General features: G+C 41.4%; 1 protein-coding gene across 3 annotated transcripts in view; it reads left to right on the top strand.

Moving 5' to 3' along the window:
• The window catches only part of LOC113022329 (kazrin-like), a 126,639-nt gene extending 111,416 nt beyond the window's left edge, over positions 1–15,223 (top strand). Inside the window, exons 6-11 of one of the 3 annotated variants that reach the window (XM_026167608.1) lie at positions 7,667–7,858; positions 9,982–10,118; positions 11,500–11,670; positions 12,903–13,083; positions 13,230–13,363; positions 14,812–15,223. In XM_026167608.1, the coding sequence (XP_026023393.1) occupies positions 7,667–7,858; positions 9,982–10,118; positions 11,500–11,670; positions 12,903–13,083; positions 13,230–13,363; positions 14,812–14,982 (986 nt within the window). In that variant the 3' untranslated portion in view covers positions 14,983–15,223. Of the gene's footprint in view, positions 1–7,666; positions 7,859–9,981; positions 10,119–11,499; positions 11,671–12,902; positions 13,084–13,229; positions 13,392–14,811 lie in introns of all 3 variants that reach the window. The other 2 variants (XM_026167609.1, XM_026167610.1) reach the window with 2 other exon arrangements.
• The last annotated feature ends 764 nt before the right edge of the window (positions 15,224–15,987 follow it).

The raw sequence follows: 15,987 nt of genomic DNA, 5'->3' as shown, positions 1-15,987 counted from the left end.
GTGCTGTCACCACAAAGGAAGAAGGTTCCTGATTCAAACCCCGGCTGGACCCTTAGTGTGTGGAGTTTGCATGTTATCCACGGGGCGTGTGGGTTTTCTTTCAGTTGCTCCGTCCTTCTCCTACAGTCCAAAGACATGTATGTTAGATCTGTGCTACGTAAATGCACAGACGTAGCATTTGCAGTACATAGCACTGCAAAATCTTTGCAACTTTACATGAAGAAATGTTATTCTGAAACTATAAACTTGCTCATGCAGTCTTTCCAGGTTGTTTCAAATGGTCTATTTATACCCAGTTATGTGACTGAGCTGCTGCCAATTAACCTTATTAGATGTGAGGTGTTCCACCGTGAACCAGGTCAGAGGCTTAGATCCACAGGTTAAGCCCTTCTAGCTCTTCTGAAGTTGAGGCTTAAATGTAAAGGTTACAATTTGTGGTTTCTTTCATTTACTTTGCTTTGTTTGGCTCTAATAATGAGCTTTTCTGCTTAAATTTACCTTCAGAGTTTTTGCTTTGTGCTTATGTCTTTTTTGTCTTTTACTCCTGTTTACATCGCATTTTATAATTATATTATTAATAATCATAAGAAATCATTTTAGTTCACTTTCTTCAGGGACTCTGTTTGAGTCAACACAATCACCTGCAATGCAGCTACACACTTATGTAATGTTTTTCTTTTTGCATAAAGCCTCCGAGCAACTGCTGTCTTGAAAACAAGTTTTTGATGTTTCTATTAGTTCATTCTAGGTAACGTTTATCAACAAGCAGAGCTTAGGAAAGAAGAGCTTATTAGGAGGCTTTTATGGAGTGTTTTTTTTTTTTTTTTTTTTGGCCTGTCCCGTTTGGCTCTTTTGCCATCAGAATTGTTGTCTAAAGGCAAAGAAAGATGCCCAACGGGGAATGGAGTGTTTTAAAGACTTTGGTGGTTGTTTAAAACAGCTCTGCTCATATCAGCCACTGACAACATAGCTTTTTGTTACAGTGAGGTGTTTTTATCCCCAGTAAACACTTGTCATATTGCTTAAAATTTGGTTTAAAGAAAGCTTTGATATATGTTTTCTTGCTTTATTATTCGCTGCATGGTCAATTTTTTTCTTCTTTTTTCTTTTTCTTTTGAGAAATGTGCCATTGAATGGGGCTGCTTTGATGTCCCAATATATTAGCCAGGCCCCCTCCAATGCGACACCAGAACATCTCTCAGTGCTTTCTCTGGAAAGCCATTACAGTTTTCATCATTCAGCTCCAATTCCCTGCACATTTGCTGCATTACAGATATCATATTATAGCTGTGCATCAACAGTAAGGGACTCAACTGAGTGGAAAAAGACAGTGCATGATCTTCAGAAGTAAACAAAATGCCTTGAAGCTCTACAGTTTTTCTGATTATTGAAAAAAAGCTGCAGTTTTTCTCCCTGTAATACGCTCTGTTTAAACATGTTGACACACTGTGATATATCGACAGAGGACGTAATAATAATAACAGCTCTTCACACAGCCCTCACACACCTGGACAGTCGTAACACCTATGTTAGAATGCTGTTTGTGGACTCCAGCTCTGCCTTCAATACAGTTCAACCCCACAAACTGGTTAATAAACTAAGCAACTTAGGACTCAGCAGCTCACTGTGCAGCTGGATATTGGACTTCCTGAGCAACAGACTCCAGAACGTCAGAATGGGAGAGCACACCTCCTCCACCCTCATTCTGAATGTGGGTGTCCCACAGGGGTGTGTCCTTAGTCCCCTCTTATACTCACTTTTCACCCATGACTGTTCACCAATCCACACCAGTAACACCATTGTAAAATTTGCTGATGACACCACCGTCATAGGACTGATGGACAACAACGATGATTCAGCCTACAGAGAGGAGGTTCAGCATCTGAAGCGATGGTCTGATGACAACAACCTGCATCTGAACACATCCAAGACCAAGGAGATGGTAATCGACTTCAGAAGAACAAAGCGATCTGAGCACTCTACCCTCTACATTGATGGGGAGGAGGGAGAAAGGGTAGAAAGCTTTAAATTTTTCGGAGTCCACATCTTGGCCGACCTTACTTTAACATCTCCCACCAGGAAGGGAAAGCACAACAAAGGCTGTACTTCCTCAGGAAACTACGTCAGGCCCAATTACCCCAAAGACTGCTAGTAAACTTCTACCGCTCCACCTTCGAGAGCCTTCTGACCTACTGCTGCATACTCTGGTTCAACTGCTGCACCGCGGAGGACAAGAGGAAACTGCAGCAGGTGGTGAGGGCAGCAGAGCGGGCAATCGGTACTTCACTAACCCCCCTCAGAAACATCTATACTGGCAGACTTCAGCAGAAAGCCAGCACCATCATCAAAAACCCCCCCACACCCTGGACACTTCCCTCTGGTAAACGTTACAGGTCCATCAGGTCAAAGACAAACAGACGCAACAGAAGTTTTTACCCACAGGTTATCAAACATGCCCTACCTCCACCCTGATTGAAGGATAACTGCACTGCATAAATCATATTTCTGTTTATACTTCAATGCAACCAACACCCCTACCTCTTTAAACAGCACCCCCCCCCCCCCCCCCCCCACTCAATGTGCAATATCACTGATCACACTGCACCTCTCAATGCACCTGCTAGTTAGATGGCATGTATGTGTAAGTATATAGATGTAAGCGTGTATGTGAAAATATGTGTGTGTGTATGTATGTACGGATGCATATGTGTATATGTTCATATGTGTATGTATGTGCGTGTATGTTTGCAGGTGTATGTATAACTTGTACATATCTTTCTTGTGTAAATTTGTCAGTTATTGTGTAAATACTTACGCTATTGTGTACTTCACACACATGGAGAAATGCCAAACTGCCTTTCATTGTTCTTGTAACGGTGACAATAAGAAGCTATTCTATTCTAATTCAATACTAATCTTCTAAAAGAAGCCAAAGCTGTGGTTTGCACTTTGTGTGGTGCTGCACTTGTAGCTTAATAAGAGCTCATGCAGAAAAATGATTTGAAAGTTTTGGCCGGATCTTCTTTGTCTGCAGGAATAACTTCCTTCATATTTTTAACAAGTGTCTTGCCAACATGTTCGTTCCATGGAAGCTAAAGCTGTTCAACCAGACTGAACGGCCTCCTCTTGATTTTTCTGCCATGAAGCTGTCACATAAATTTGTTTGTTACATTTTTTTTTTATACAAGAAAAGGTGATCTCTTAGAGCCTAAAGTGAAAATCTCAGAAAACCCACCTACGCTCCTTAATGAAGGTTCATCAGGTATTTAAGAGAGAGGTATGGGGTATTACAGCATGTGTGGATCTTAGAAAGCTCCGTGTGCCCTCGTTATCCAGCTCAGCTGTTTTCACTTACTGTACCGGAGAGATTAGAGGAGAACAGCCAGCACCACTGCCTCTGGGTTTGTCTTGTATACTGTACTTTTAAATTACACAAATCTGAATTGGCAGGAAGACCAAGGCGGAAAAATGACAACCATGCACATCATAGCTCCTCAAGGCAGAATGGTTAGCTGCTGTCACTGCAGAGATTTTTGACGCCCTGCTCGACTGTCAAATGTCATTCTAATGGTTTTGCTTATTAAAAATATTCCATGCTGCTGGAGAGGCTGCTCTTTATGATATCTTGTGGAACAAAAGTGCTTTGTTAAAAGGTACAAGTACACCCAAATTACAGAAATGTTACCATGCTAGCAGTTAGCTGCAAGGACTGTTGCAGGTTTGAGATATCTGTTCAATTCATCTGTGAAGGTTCTCAGGCATCCAGGTCATTGTAGCCTAAAGAGCTTGGAAAGAAGGTGTCTGTAGTCCCTGAAGACGTTTCACCTCTCATCCAAGAAACTTCTTGAGTTCTAAGAGCAACTGGTGGAGAGTCCCAGACTTTAAGCTCTATGGGACTGTCCCCAAGAGGGTCATGGACCCCCTATTGATCCTCTGCCTAATCACACCCACTCTGTGTGAAAAAAGGTGTGGGTCACAATCAGCCATGGTTGATTGTGAACCATTGTGAATCCTAGCCCCACCCTATCATGTGATCTGTTCAATTCAATTTTATTTACACAGCACCAAACCACAGAAACAGTTGCCTCAAAGAGATTTGTGTTGTAACATGTAACATATCATAACATTGTAACATCTATGCTATAATAATAGAGAAAGTCCCCCAAAAATGAATCCATTCCTGCTGGGAAAAAACTTGGCGACAGTGGGAAGGAAAAAATCCCCCTAACAGGAAGAAACCTCCAGCAGAACCAGGCCCAGGGAAAGCCGGTCATCTGCTGTGACCTGTCCGGTGTGATGGGAGGAAGACAGGATAAAATATACACTGTGGAAGAGAGTCCGAGGTTAATAATAACTAATGTTTAACTGCAGAGTGGTGTATAAACACATAGTGAGTGAAGAAGAAACACTCATGGGAAGCCCCCAGCAGCCCAGGCTTATTGCAGCGTAACTAAAGGAGGATTCAGGGTCATCTGATTCAGCCCTAACTATATGCTTTATCAAAAAGGAAAATCGTAAGCCCAATTGAAAATAGAGTAGATCTATCCCCAAGAGTCCTGGAAAATGTGTTTAGATGTCTCATGAGAAATATTTTCCATTTCTAGTTAATCCACAAGCCTCACATTTAAAGCTCTCTGGAACTACTTCTACCATTTTTTTTTTTCTATTCGGTTTGTGGCCTCCTTCTATTAACCGGGACATTTTTCGTGCATAGTGAGACACAAACTGCTTTTAAAATGCAACAAGAGCATTAGCTTTAAATGGACTTTCTCATCCAAGTTTAATATTCCACCGTAGTGCACGTTAAGCATCTTTGATCAGTCATGTATACAAATGAGGCCACTTTAATCCTGCATATGGTTCACAGGAGACTAGTTCAGGTCTTTGACCACCAATCAACACATTTCCAACACCCACTTAACCTTCCCGGTGCCTCTGCTTTCTCTAACACCTCATCATAAGCCTACAGCTACTATATGTGCTCTCCTCAGCTGTGTGTGCGTGTGCGTGCTGGGTTTTAATAGCTCTGCTATGCAAGGAAAAGGGACAGAGATTGACCTGCTACTGACTGGCTTTGATGGACAAACTAATGGGAGGCTTGGATGAGAAGTTCATTGAATGGGACGCTGCTGAGTAGGAAGAGAGTGGGTTCTCTTCTTATGTGGGAGGACACTAATAGCTTTGCCAAGCTCTCTGCACAACCACTCAAAGCTCAGAGAGCATACTGCTTTGTGTGGCTTATATGACTCCTGTCAGTTTAAATTGCTTTTTTAGATTGCATAAAACAGTGTATATGGAGGTGAATTATCTGTAGGTACAGGCAATGGATGGCTCGCCTCTGTCGGCACCCTTTTCTTTATGTCCTTTCACTCTTTTTGAGATGTGAAACGATCACATACATCTGCAGAAGAAGTCTTAACTTTTATTTTTCCTCAAGTTTTACCACAATTTGAGTTGTTTAAAAGAAAAAAACTTCCTGCAGGTCCATTTCTGTGTATTTTAGCCTGTGTCTGCTGTGTGAGCCGGTGTATTTAATTGTGAAAGAGGATGATGCTGAAAATGAATGCAAAATTGGATTTGGGAGAAATGTGTTATTGATTCTTTGTAAGTTAAACACATTTCTCACTAAATCCACCGTAGATACCCTTAGGACAAAATGCTCACACTTTGTTATTGAGGTACAGCTTAATGGATATAACACAAGCGTGTAATGATGCTAATACTTGGCAACTAAAATGCAGCCATTTCCAAACTGACAGCTAATGACAAGAGTCGATCAGCATCCACATCGCAGTGAAACAAATATAAAGCGTCCTCAGAAATAATGTCCAATTCTGTCCAGTGTCATCAAAAGCAGCTGCCGGGCTCCCGTGACAAAAATAGGAGAGCCTGCAGGTAAACAGATGAATAAATGGATTTAAGCTGCAAGAAGGCCATGAGAGATTGCTCTCTCTGGGAAACAAACTCTTTTTGTCACATGCAGCACAGAGCTGCCCGCTGTGCTTCCAGAGTCCCGCGCTGACAGAGACCGATGGACTGTCCCCTCCTCTCTTATCGGAGCTGCTGCAGCCCCACAACGTCTGGCTGCAGGCCTGCTAAGACCTCTTTTTTCCTCTGATGCAGGCTTCCTCACGTTGACGTCGGCTCTCTCTATAGTTTTATACAAAGTTTTGAAGGCATTGCCTTAAAAATTAGGGAGCACTCCACTTCTTTACTTGAAATATTGCTGTACGAACGACATCCCTCGATGGTTAGTTGAGCTTATTGATCCAGGCTGAAACAACTCTGTAGCTGCTGGATCGTTTCCATGGTTTGTTTGTTTTTTTCCAGTCATGCATTCTGGATCATCACCGTTTTTCCAGTGTATGTGCTCTCAGTTTAACACGGGGTTAAATCGGGGTTACCTCTGAATTCCTGTTCCCAAGGCCCATGATGTTTTCGTGCGTGTGTGCGTTTGCTGTTGTTCTTTTGACACAGCCATCTATCAGACATTTAGCTTTTTTTTGAAGTTAACACCAGAGCCTTGAGTGACGCTAGCTTGATTGCAGATTCTTATTCATGCAACAGAAAGTAAAACTCTAATGCCTGTAATTCACACATACACAAATGCACACTCACACATTTATCCTTTTTTAAAATTGTTTAAAACTAACAATTTCTCACTGATTTGTTAATTAATTTTTTGTCTGTCGGATTCCCAACAGAAGTCACCCAACGTATTTTCCTGGACCTCAAAACTTGTTTTGTCTGAAAAATGTCAAAAGTTACTTATGCTTTCGAGCATATCTGCTAAGGTGATAAATCACTTTTTTTAACAAGAAAAATTGTTAATCAAACAGTTTTTTGACTAATTTTCTGCTTATTTAACTCGTGATTTATTAACTCATCATCCCTTATAAGATCCAAATAGCTTTTTTTTTCTTTATGCAGCGCTCTATGGTATTGAGTTATTTTTTGGGGAAATTACAAATCTATCATTGCGTTTGCAGGTTTTATTCTATGCTGAAATGTTTTGGCTGACTGCGTATTTCATCTGTCTTTGTTCTTGCGTTCTTCTGGAACAGACCTTCTACCCTTTATGTGCGCAGTATAAATCATCGTGACACTTTTGCTAGTACGGGTTTCCTTCAATGGACTTTTTCATTGTTTCTGTCCTCTGGCTTTACAAATGTGTCCACCAGCTTGTGCCACTGCGTTCGCTCTTCAGTTTGTCCTCGCCTTAGTTCCCTGCTCATGTTTGCTTGCCTGTTTCCCCTGAGGGATATGAGGCATTGCACAGCTGAGGGAAAATACGGCACAGAGGAGCACAGCCCGAGTGTGTGCCGCTTATATTTTATTAAGTCTTATCAGGCTGCTGTCTCTTGCGTACTACCATCACCAGTGCCAGGCCTGAGTCTGTCACTCAGCATGTAACTACATTTCTGCAACACCTCTGGCAACATCTGAAGGGAAGCTGTAACTTTTGTGGTTTGATGTATTGAAGAATTTTATCACTTTTGTTATTAGTTCATATTTTTCCATTTCCTGTTGCATATTTTGCCCCTTTTGGACATCCCTGTAGTTTACTCTTTTATTTCCATCCTCCTTTCTCATTTTTTTCTGCACACTTACCCTCCATATTTATTCTACACATAATCTAAATTTGCAAACTCTTTCTCTCCTTCAGTGTTGCTCCGTGAAGAGGTGGTCCAGCTCCAAGAGGAGGTCCACCTGCTGAGGCAAATGAAGGACATGTTGACTAAAGACCTGGAGGAGACCCAGGGCGGCTGCTCTGCCAATCTGCTTTCTGCCACTGAGCTCCGTGTGCAGCTGGGTGACAAGGAGCAGGAGCTGGACCGTGCCAAGGAGGCCTTACAAGGTCAGAAGCAAACAGACATCTTGTCGCCTTGCCTAATCTACCAGAACCCCCGTGTTTCCAGCACCTACCTACTTCAAATGTACAGCAAATACAGCTGTCCAAGCTTTCATGGGGATGTTATGTCAAGCCAGAATATCTTGTAATTAAATGAAATCCACTTTGTCTTACCAAACAAAAGCAGATAGTATAAATTATTTTTTTTCCATTACATGACAAACCTTGGGACATCAAAATGATCTACAAAGTCATTTTTTTGTATTCGTACAAAAACGTCTTCTGCGTTGTGCTTTCTCACAGTAATTGGTTCAATTAAATGTTTCCAGGCAGCATATACAGTGGTGTGTGCATGGTCCAATAGGTTCATCTGTCCAAAGAAAATTGTTCCAGAAGTCTTGTGGTTTGTCTTAATGTGTCTTAGTGCCATGAACTTTAATATTTAACTTGCTAACTGAGGCCTGGGGAGGCTGATATGAAGCTTTTGGCCTTTTTGAAGTTTCTCTGAGCGTTTCACAATCTGAAATTCACAATCTTTTTCAGGGAGGGGTGGGGGCATTTGCGTGGGATGTCCACTTGTTGGAAGATTGGCTTGAATGTTTTCCACATGTGAATAATCTTTCTCTCTGTAGAAATGATGGACTTGAGATTGTTTGGAAATGTTTTTATCTGCCTCTGCTGAGACATAAAACGTTAGAAATGACTGTGTTTACTTTCTGTTTCACAGCTTTGAGGAAAAAAACACAGTTTGTATGAAAATCTATAAAATAACTATTTATCCATTTATACTTCTGCATCTACCAGGTTTTCTTTGTATAAACGGCTCACTTAAATGTTTTATATCTAGACAGTATATCTCTTACTGTCCGTGGTTTTATATTCAACTCTATACATTAAGAGTTATCATGTTCTTTACCGACTCTTAAGAACAAGCATGCCACATAGCTGGGTGTTTTCCATTTTTGCATTTGTTTACTATAATTTTGGCTCTCAGATTCTTGGTGTGTGTGTGTGTGTGTGTGTGTGTGTGTGTGTGTGTGTGTGTGTGTGTGTGTGTGTGTATTAACTATCAAAATTACTTTTTGGGATTAGCTTCTCTTTACTAGAGCAACATATGTTGATTCATGTATTTCAAGCAAATAAGAATGATTCATTGATCAAAGCAGTGGGTGTAAATCATTAACTCAACAGCATTTTTCACATTCATCAAAATCATTCACAAGTAACAGCAGACCAATTACCATAATAGTAAAATTCCAGTGATTCTTCTGGGGCATAAATTAAAATGAGCAGGTAATCTCTGTCTTTATGTGGCTAAGTTGAAACATTAGTCATCCCGAGCTGATGAGCAGCCAAGTCAACTCCAGGTTCACCTCATTTTAATTAACGTCCATCGATCATGAGCGAAGAGCTTCGCTCGGACACTGATGTGTTAGGGGTGTTCTGTTTTTATTATTATGCAACACCACCATGTTTACATCTTTTTACAAAAAGCAAAGCCAGTCCTGCTTGAAACTCAGGCAGTTGTTTTTAGTTTAATGTTCTACCTTTGCGCGGTCCTTTCAACAGCTCATAGTGGTAAACTGCAGGCTTGTAAACCGTCATGTAACTGCGGCAAAACAGGTTTAAATGCTGTGTGATAAATGCGAGGACGCTGAACGCTGACAGGAGGAATGCACCCTGAATGACATGTGCAGTTATGGAAAGTGCAGGTACCACTTTTCCAGTTTTGCCTACCTGGTGAACCCGGGCTCTCATGAGAGCGTTAGCATTGTTTCCACCTGCACAAAAGACCCACAGTTGCATCGCTGCTGTTGAGCTGAAAGTGAATGAAGTTGAAAGGAATCAGATCCAATCACGCTGTTTTCAGGATGAGTCCACAAAGACTCCACATGCCACCTGAAACCGAATGACTCGGGGATGATTACATAATTTTCTCCGGGCCCCGTCTTCTGAAAGTAAAGGGAAAAAGTAACTCATTAACAGAAGACACAGTGTCACCTAGTGGCTCTGTGGTGTAATTACAAAGCTTTGTCTTTGTCTACTGTTTGTCTACTGTCCAGTTTTCTGTTGTTGATGGACACATATGTGCTGCTCAGTGTCTCAATGTGTTTGCTTGTGTTTTGAAGCTATGAAAGCTGACCGTAAGCGGCTGAAGGTGGAGAAAGCAGACTTGGCAAATCAGATGCAGCAGCTGTACACAACACTGGAGAGCAGAGAGGAGCAGCTGCGAGAGTTCATACGCAACTACGACCAGCATCGAAAGGTAACGCTGTCAAGTTTTGTCTCTGTCTCTGTGTGCCTGCATTCCTATCCCAATTGTCAGTATATATTTTTAAAAAATAATAATATTAATCCAACCCACACGTAGAGGTATTTTGAATTATGGCTACCTTACATTTTGTTTTCTACCAAAATAAAAACAAGAAGTTTTTCAACTCTAAAAAGTTTAACCAGTCTGATAGCACTTCACTTAAATCTATTTTATATTTAAAACTAGTGAAAAGGGCGGTTTTTCATTTGTCCAGCTGTACAGAGATTTTTAATAATAATAATGGATTGGATTTATATAGCGCTTTACAATGCCACTATTCATTCACTCTCGCATTCACACACTGGTGGAGGCATGCTACGGTTGTAGCCACAGCTGCCCTGGGGCAGACTGACAGAAGCGAGGCTGCCATATCGCGCCATTGGCCCCTCTGGCCAACACCAGTAGGCAAGTAGGGTAAAGTGTCTTGCCCAAGGACACAACGACCAGGACAAAGAGCCCGGGGATCGAACCGGCGACCTTCCGGTTACAGATACGCTTCCCAACCCCCTGAGCCACGGTCGCCCCTGTTTTAACAGTTAGCGTTTTTACAGTTCTACCCATTTATAGACTGTACATGAAAGATGGATGTAGCCACGGTGACGTCATGGTTTGTGTATTGCCATTTTGGTACTTTGGGTATGTCTTAGTAATTAGCAGTGTTTTCACACCTAGAGTCATTTTATTGTGGTCCCATCAGCAGATAGGTTTGACACTTTGTGACTTTCCCTGTGGTTTGGTTTCATTTCACACAGAGAAAAATCCAAGTGAACCACAATGTGTCATTACAAACCACGTAAGAACATTCAGTCTGCTTATAGACCAGATGTGTCTGGGGCATGAGCAGCAAGTGTAAATACAGGAAGGTGTTGCATTCTGGACTATTTGAGAGCATGGAGAATTTATAATCTTTTCATGCCTCTTTGCCAACCCTTACTGACTTGTGCGCATATAGTATAGTTCAGTTTAAACAGACTAAACATCGCAGGTGTGGAAACACCTTCGGATATTAATTAGCACTGTTGACAGGCTTAACTGTTTCTCTACGATGTAACAGTAATAACTGCTTCATAAAAACATAGACGCTAGCATAAAACATGAATAAAGCCTTCAAAATGTCTATAAAGCCACACAACCACATAACAGTCTGTCTTGCTTATAACTTTGTCTTAGTTGCAACAGTCCGTAACTGGAATTACTAAAAAAACAGCAGCCACCCTTTTCAAAACCATACAGCAACACACGATGTGTGCTGCTTCACTCAAATTTTTTTCCGGTTCACTCAATGTGACTTTGATGTGAAATCACGATAACTGTATGTGTGCGATTTCTGCAGGAGAGTGAGGATGCAGTGAAAGCCCTGGCAAAGGAGAAGGACGTGCTGGAGAGGGAGAAGTGGGACCTGAGGAGGCAGACCAAAGAATCCACAGAGCAGGCCAACGTCTTGCGTTCTCAGCTGGATATGAAGGAGAACAGGATTAAAGAACTGGAGGCCGAGCTCACAATGGTGAGTCGGACGGAGTCACAACTTTGCTAAAGTTATTAAACCGCAGCGGAGTCACCTCCACTCTTAGCTGGTAAACGTGGCACAAATGCAAAGAAGGTCACATGTTCATATCAGTTCAGACGCATGCAATATGCCACTTCCTCAGTCTGGAGCAAAGCTTAATGCTTTGAGAGAAAGAAATTCATGCCTTATCTCTGTGCTGCTGTGTCAGTCCCTCATAGGTACACTTGTCAGTCTGTGTGTCATTAATCTCTCTCCTCCCTCAGCAAGTCACAGCCACCCACAGATCCTCACATCACGCTCCATCACAGATCACATTTGTTGGCACTTCAGTGCCAGAGCTGCATCACTGTCAAACAGCCCAGCCCTGTTGCTTTCTCTGCCGCTAAACTCAACTTTCTCCAGTCTGTCCTCTCTCAGAGGATTTCAGTAAAAAAATATATAAATAAAGTCCTATGGAAAGTGATGAATACATTCGGTTTATAACACTGGCTATTTTCTAACTTCAGCATATCTCAGGAATAGACCATCCTGTTGCACTTTCTAATGTTTAAAACCCACAATACTTGAAGGATCAGTCACAACGTAGCACTGATCATCATGTCACAGTGCAGCGCTCTGCTGGAACCCCTCAGCTCCCGCCATTCCCATGGATGTTTCTTTGACAGGTAACACCCAGTTAAACAGTGCTGCAGAATAAATGCGTGCTCCCTGATGGCAGCGGCCTCCACCAGCAGGGTTATGCACCCGGCCACACCCATAAAACGACAGAACTAGGAATGGCAAGAGGAATGTAACAAAGAGCAACAAAAGCTAACAGATAACAGTCCGATTGAGCATGCAGAAGGATGTGTCACAACAAGCCCGATCATCGGAGGCCCCACCCTGAAACCCACAATACTTGAAGGATCCTCTGCCACTCACGAGGTCCCATGTCGTTTCCCGGAGAGGCAAAATATTAGGCAGATGTTTTCAGAGTTTCATTAAAAAAAACAGCTGGTACTCAGTTGGTCGTGTGAGATTAATTCTGATGATTTCCAACTTAAAAAAGTGGGCTTCTTAATGACTCTGTGTCCAGTGTCACAGCCAGTGGAATAAACTATAGCCTGTCTAATCTTATATCGTGTATACTGATCCTTGTAATTATAGTTAGTCCTGTAATGTTAACATCTTTGTCCCTGTTCACTCTCATGCTAATTTTCTGTTATTTATTTATTTATTTTTCTTCTTAGGCAAAGCAGTCTCTGGCCACACTGACTAAAGACGTACCAAAACGCCACTCAGTGGCTATGCCAACAGAACCGGTGGTGAACGGCAGTCAGGAGTGGGTGATGCACGCCGACCTTCCGCTCACGGCCGCCATCCGCCAGAGCCAACAGACCCTCTACCACGGACACACCACAGACAGACAGGGTAGGTTTTCTTTTCCTCCTTGCCTCGCGGCCTCTTTGCTACTTGGTGTTGCTTTTACTAACACAGGGTTTTTTCAAGGAGGTTTCTCATACTAACTGTGGGAATCTGCAATATCGGTGTGTTTGTGTGTTTGTGTGACGCCTCAGCTGTGGTCAGGATCAGCCCCTGCCACTCACGTCAGCCTTCTGTGATCTCTGAAGCCTCTGCGGCTGATGGAGACCGCTCGTCAACGCCAAGTGACATCAACTCACCTCGTCACCGGACCCACTCCCTCTGCAATGTAAGAGCTGCCTGGCCCCCTCGACCAAGTAATCACACCTCCGCAATCTTCTGTTAGTGCCTCGCTCCACTCTGCCTTCTCTTGTCTGTTCCTCTGTACTGTCAGCTTCATGGGCTCTGCTTGCCTGCTCAGTGCCGGTGTTGGAGTTCTTTTGTTTTTTCATAAGCAACAGTTTGGCATTGCACTAGCTTGGCACTGTGTATTTCATGCCTAATCTTTCAATATGAGTAAGTATGAAGCAAACGTCAGCAACTGGTTAGCTTAGCTATACAGGGAGACTGTAAGTTACTCTATCTGGTAAAAAAGGTTATTAACTACTGTATTAAATATATTTTAAATATCATTTTTGATAATTAATCCCTCCATTCTGATAGCTTTACAGTTATTTTGGTGTTCATGCAATAATTATTACAACTAATTTGCTCGCAGTCATGAAAAAGAGAGAATGCTTTTTAAGAAGTTTCAAGTTCAATAGCAATTGTTGCTTTACGCTCTCACTCTGTATTTGACACAATGTCAAACATCTTAGCAAATAAACATAACAAACACCAATGTGTCACAAAGTGTTGTGAATATTTGTGTAACCACAAACTTTGTAGCCAGTGACACAAATGTATATACAGAAAATGTTGTTCAAAATGGACAAAACAAGAATGATGCTATTACATCATCAAAATAGCTACATGCATCTCAATATGAAATATAATTTTATTCTTAAGACGAGTAGAAACCTGAACCTATAAAACTGAAAATGTTGGGCCGAACCTCTTTATCTTTGAATTCTGTTTTCAGTCCCGTTCAGGCTTCTTAATATAAAAGCATGACATCATTGTAACAAGTCAACTGGTTAATTGTCCTCCCTGCTAGATACATAACAATCAACTGTAAGTAATATTATAGACTGGTGTGGCAAACTGGTAACTTGGCCTCAAAGTGACAGATCATGTAAACTTAAATAATGGGTGCATAAAAGTCCCCAGCGTTCCTCCTCTGGAGCATAAAAACTGTGCACCGGGAGCTTCGAGGCTACGGTTTTCATGGTTGAGCAGCTCCTGTAAGTGTAATATGCAGGTAGCCTGGTACTCTTGTTCATATAGTGTATTTAACATGAAGTTAAGTGAAGAAGCAGTTAAGTCTCTGGTTGAATTCACTCACTTTTTACAGCCAGATCCAAAGAAGTAAACGATAAACAACTTTTGACATAAGGCTAATTTTACGCATAATGCTGGAAAAAATAGTTGATCCTTCAAATGCAAGATAAAAATTTGAAATGCAGCGTTAATTCAGGCTGAAATGACAAATGACAAAAAGCTTTGGTATTTGTCTGGATCCAGTTGGTTACATCTCTCTCTCTCTCCTTACTCATCATGAAAGTTTATAAAAATGTGAAACTACAGTCTGGCTTTAAGGCAGCTGATTAACGCAGCTTTCCTATCTCCTCTGCTCAGTCTATGGAGGACCTTGAGGACCAGAAGCGGAAGAAGAAGAAGGAAAAGATGACACTGGGATCCCTATCAAGGGTGTTCGCTCGGGGCAAGCAGCACAAGTCACTGGATCCTGGCTTGTTTGATGGTACAGCCACCCCTGATTATTACATAGAGGAGGATGCCGACTGGTGATGCTGAGTGTGTGAGTGCATGTGTGTGTTGGGTTTTTGTAGATATCCTCTTGGCTTTAACTGTGAGTGAAGACTGTCTGTGGATTTATCTGGAGGCGAAGGATTTTGAATTTTAAAGAAAAGCCCTTAAAGTCACTGCTATCACCATAAATGTACAGTATATTGCCCTAAAATTGTATGTTTGTAAATTAGATATATATTTATAGTTGTACATGTATGCATATGTACATATGTTTACACACACGCACGCGCGCGCACACACACACACACACATATATATATATATATATATATATATATATATATATATATATATATATATATGGGTTACTCTTTCTTTCATGTAGACATATTTATGCTGTATTATTATAATTGTCTTAATGTTTTATGCTTTTTTTTTTTATATATAACTGGAGACTTGAAGTACTGCTGTTCATATGTAAATAGGAGCTATTGTGAAACTAGTGTTTTACTGTAAATGCTATTTGTTTTTTGTTACTTTTACAGTTGCTTTTTTCATACTTTGCAACATTTATTTCCATATTATTCACAGTCTTGCAGGCCCAAATCTTACTATGAAAGGATAGAAATGATAAATTACTAGACTTTTGGTTTCCTGTTGGTTTGAAAACACTCGTTGAGAGGTAATTCTGTTACAGGATTGTCATCACGTTCCTATAAATGCTGGCTCACAATGATTTATTTACAGCACTGTGGGCACCAGGGAAGTTTTTTTGTGGATATTTTGTAAGCTAGTAATCATTTTAATAATGCTCTCGTACTGGCCATTGAGGGTTTCTAGAGTCGGTCTTCTGTAGAAATTGTAGATGTGAGCAGGCGTATTCAGACGCACCTCTCTCACCTGCTGTCAAAACCATGTGCAAGTGCCAAAGTTTAAAGACTCAGTCACTCCATCACTGTTAGCACTAGCCTCGTAGCATTGTTTATGTCTGACTCATTTTTTACAGAGAGCTATCTAACATGTGCCTATACGAGATGAACGAAT

The sequence above is a fragment of the Astatotilapia calliptera genome, chromosome 5 (assembly GCF_900246225.1).
Source record: "Astatotilapia calliptera chromosome 5, fAstCal1.2, whole genome shotgun sequence".
In the NCBI taxonomy this organism is placed as follows: Eukaryota; Metazoa; Chordata; class Actinopteri; order Cichliformes; family Cichlidae; genus Astatotilapia; species Astatotilapia calliptera.
The sequence above is the reverse complement of the archived record's forward strand: the minus strand, read 5'-3'. Positions and strand labels throughout refer to the sequence as shown.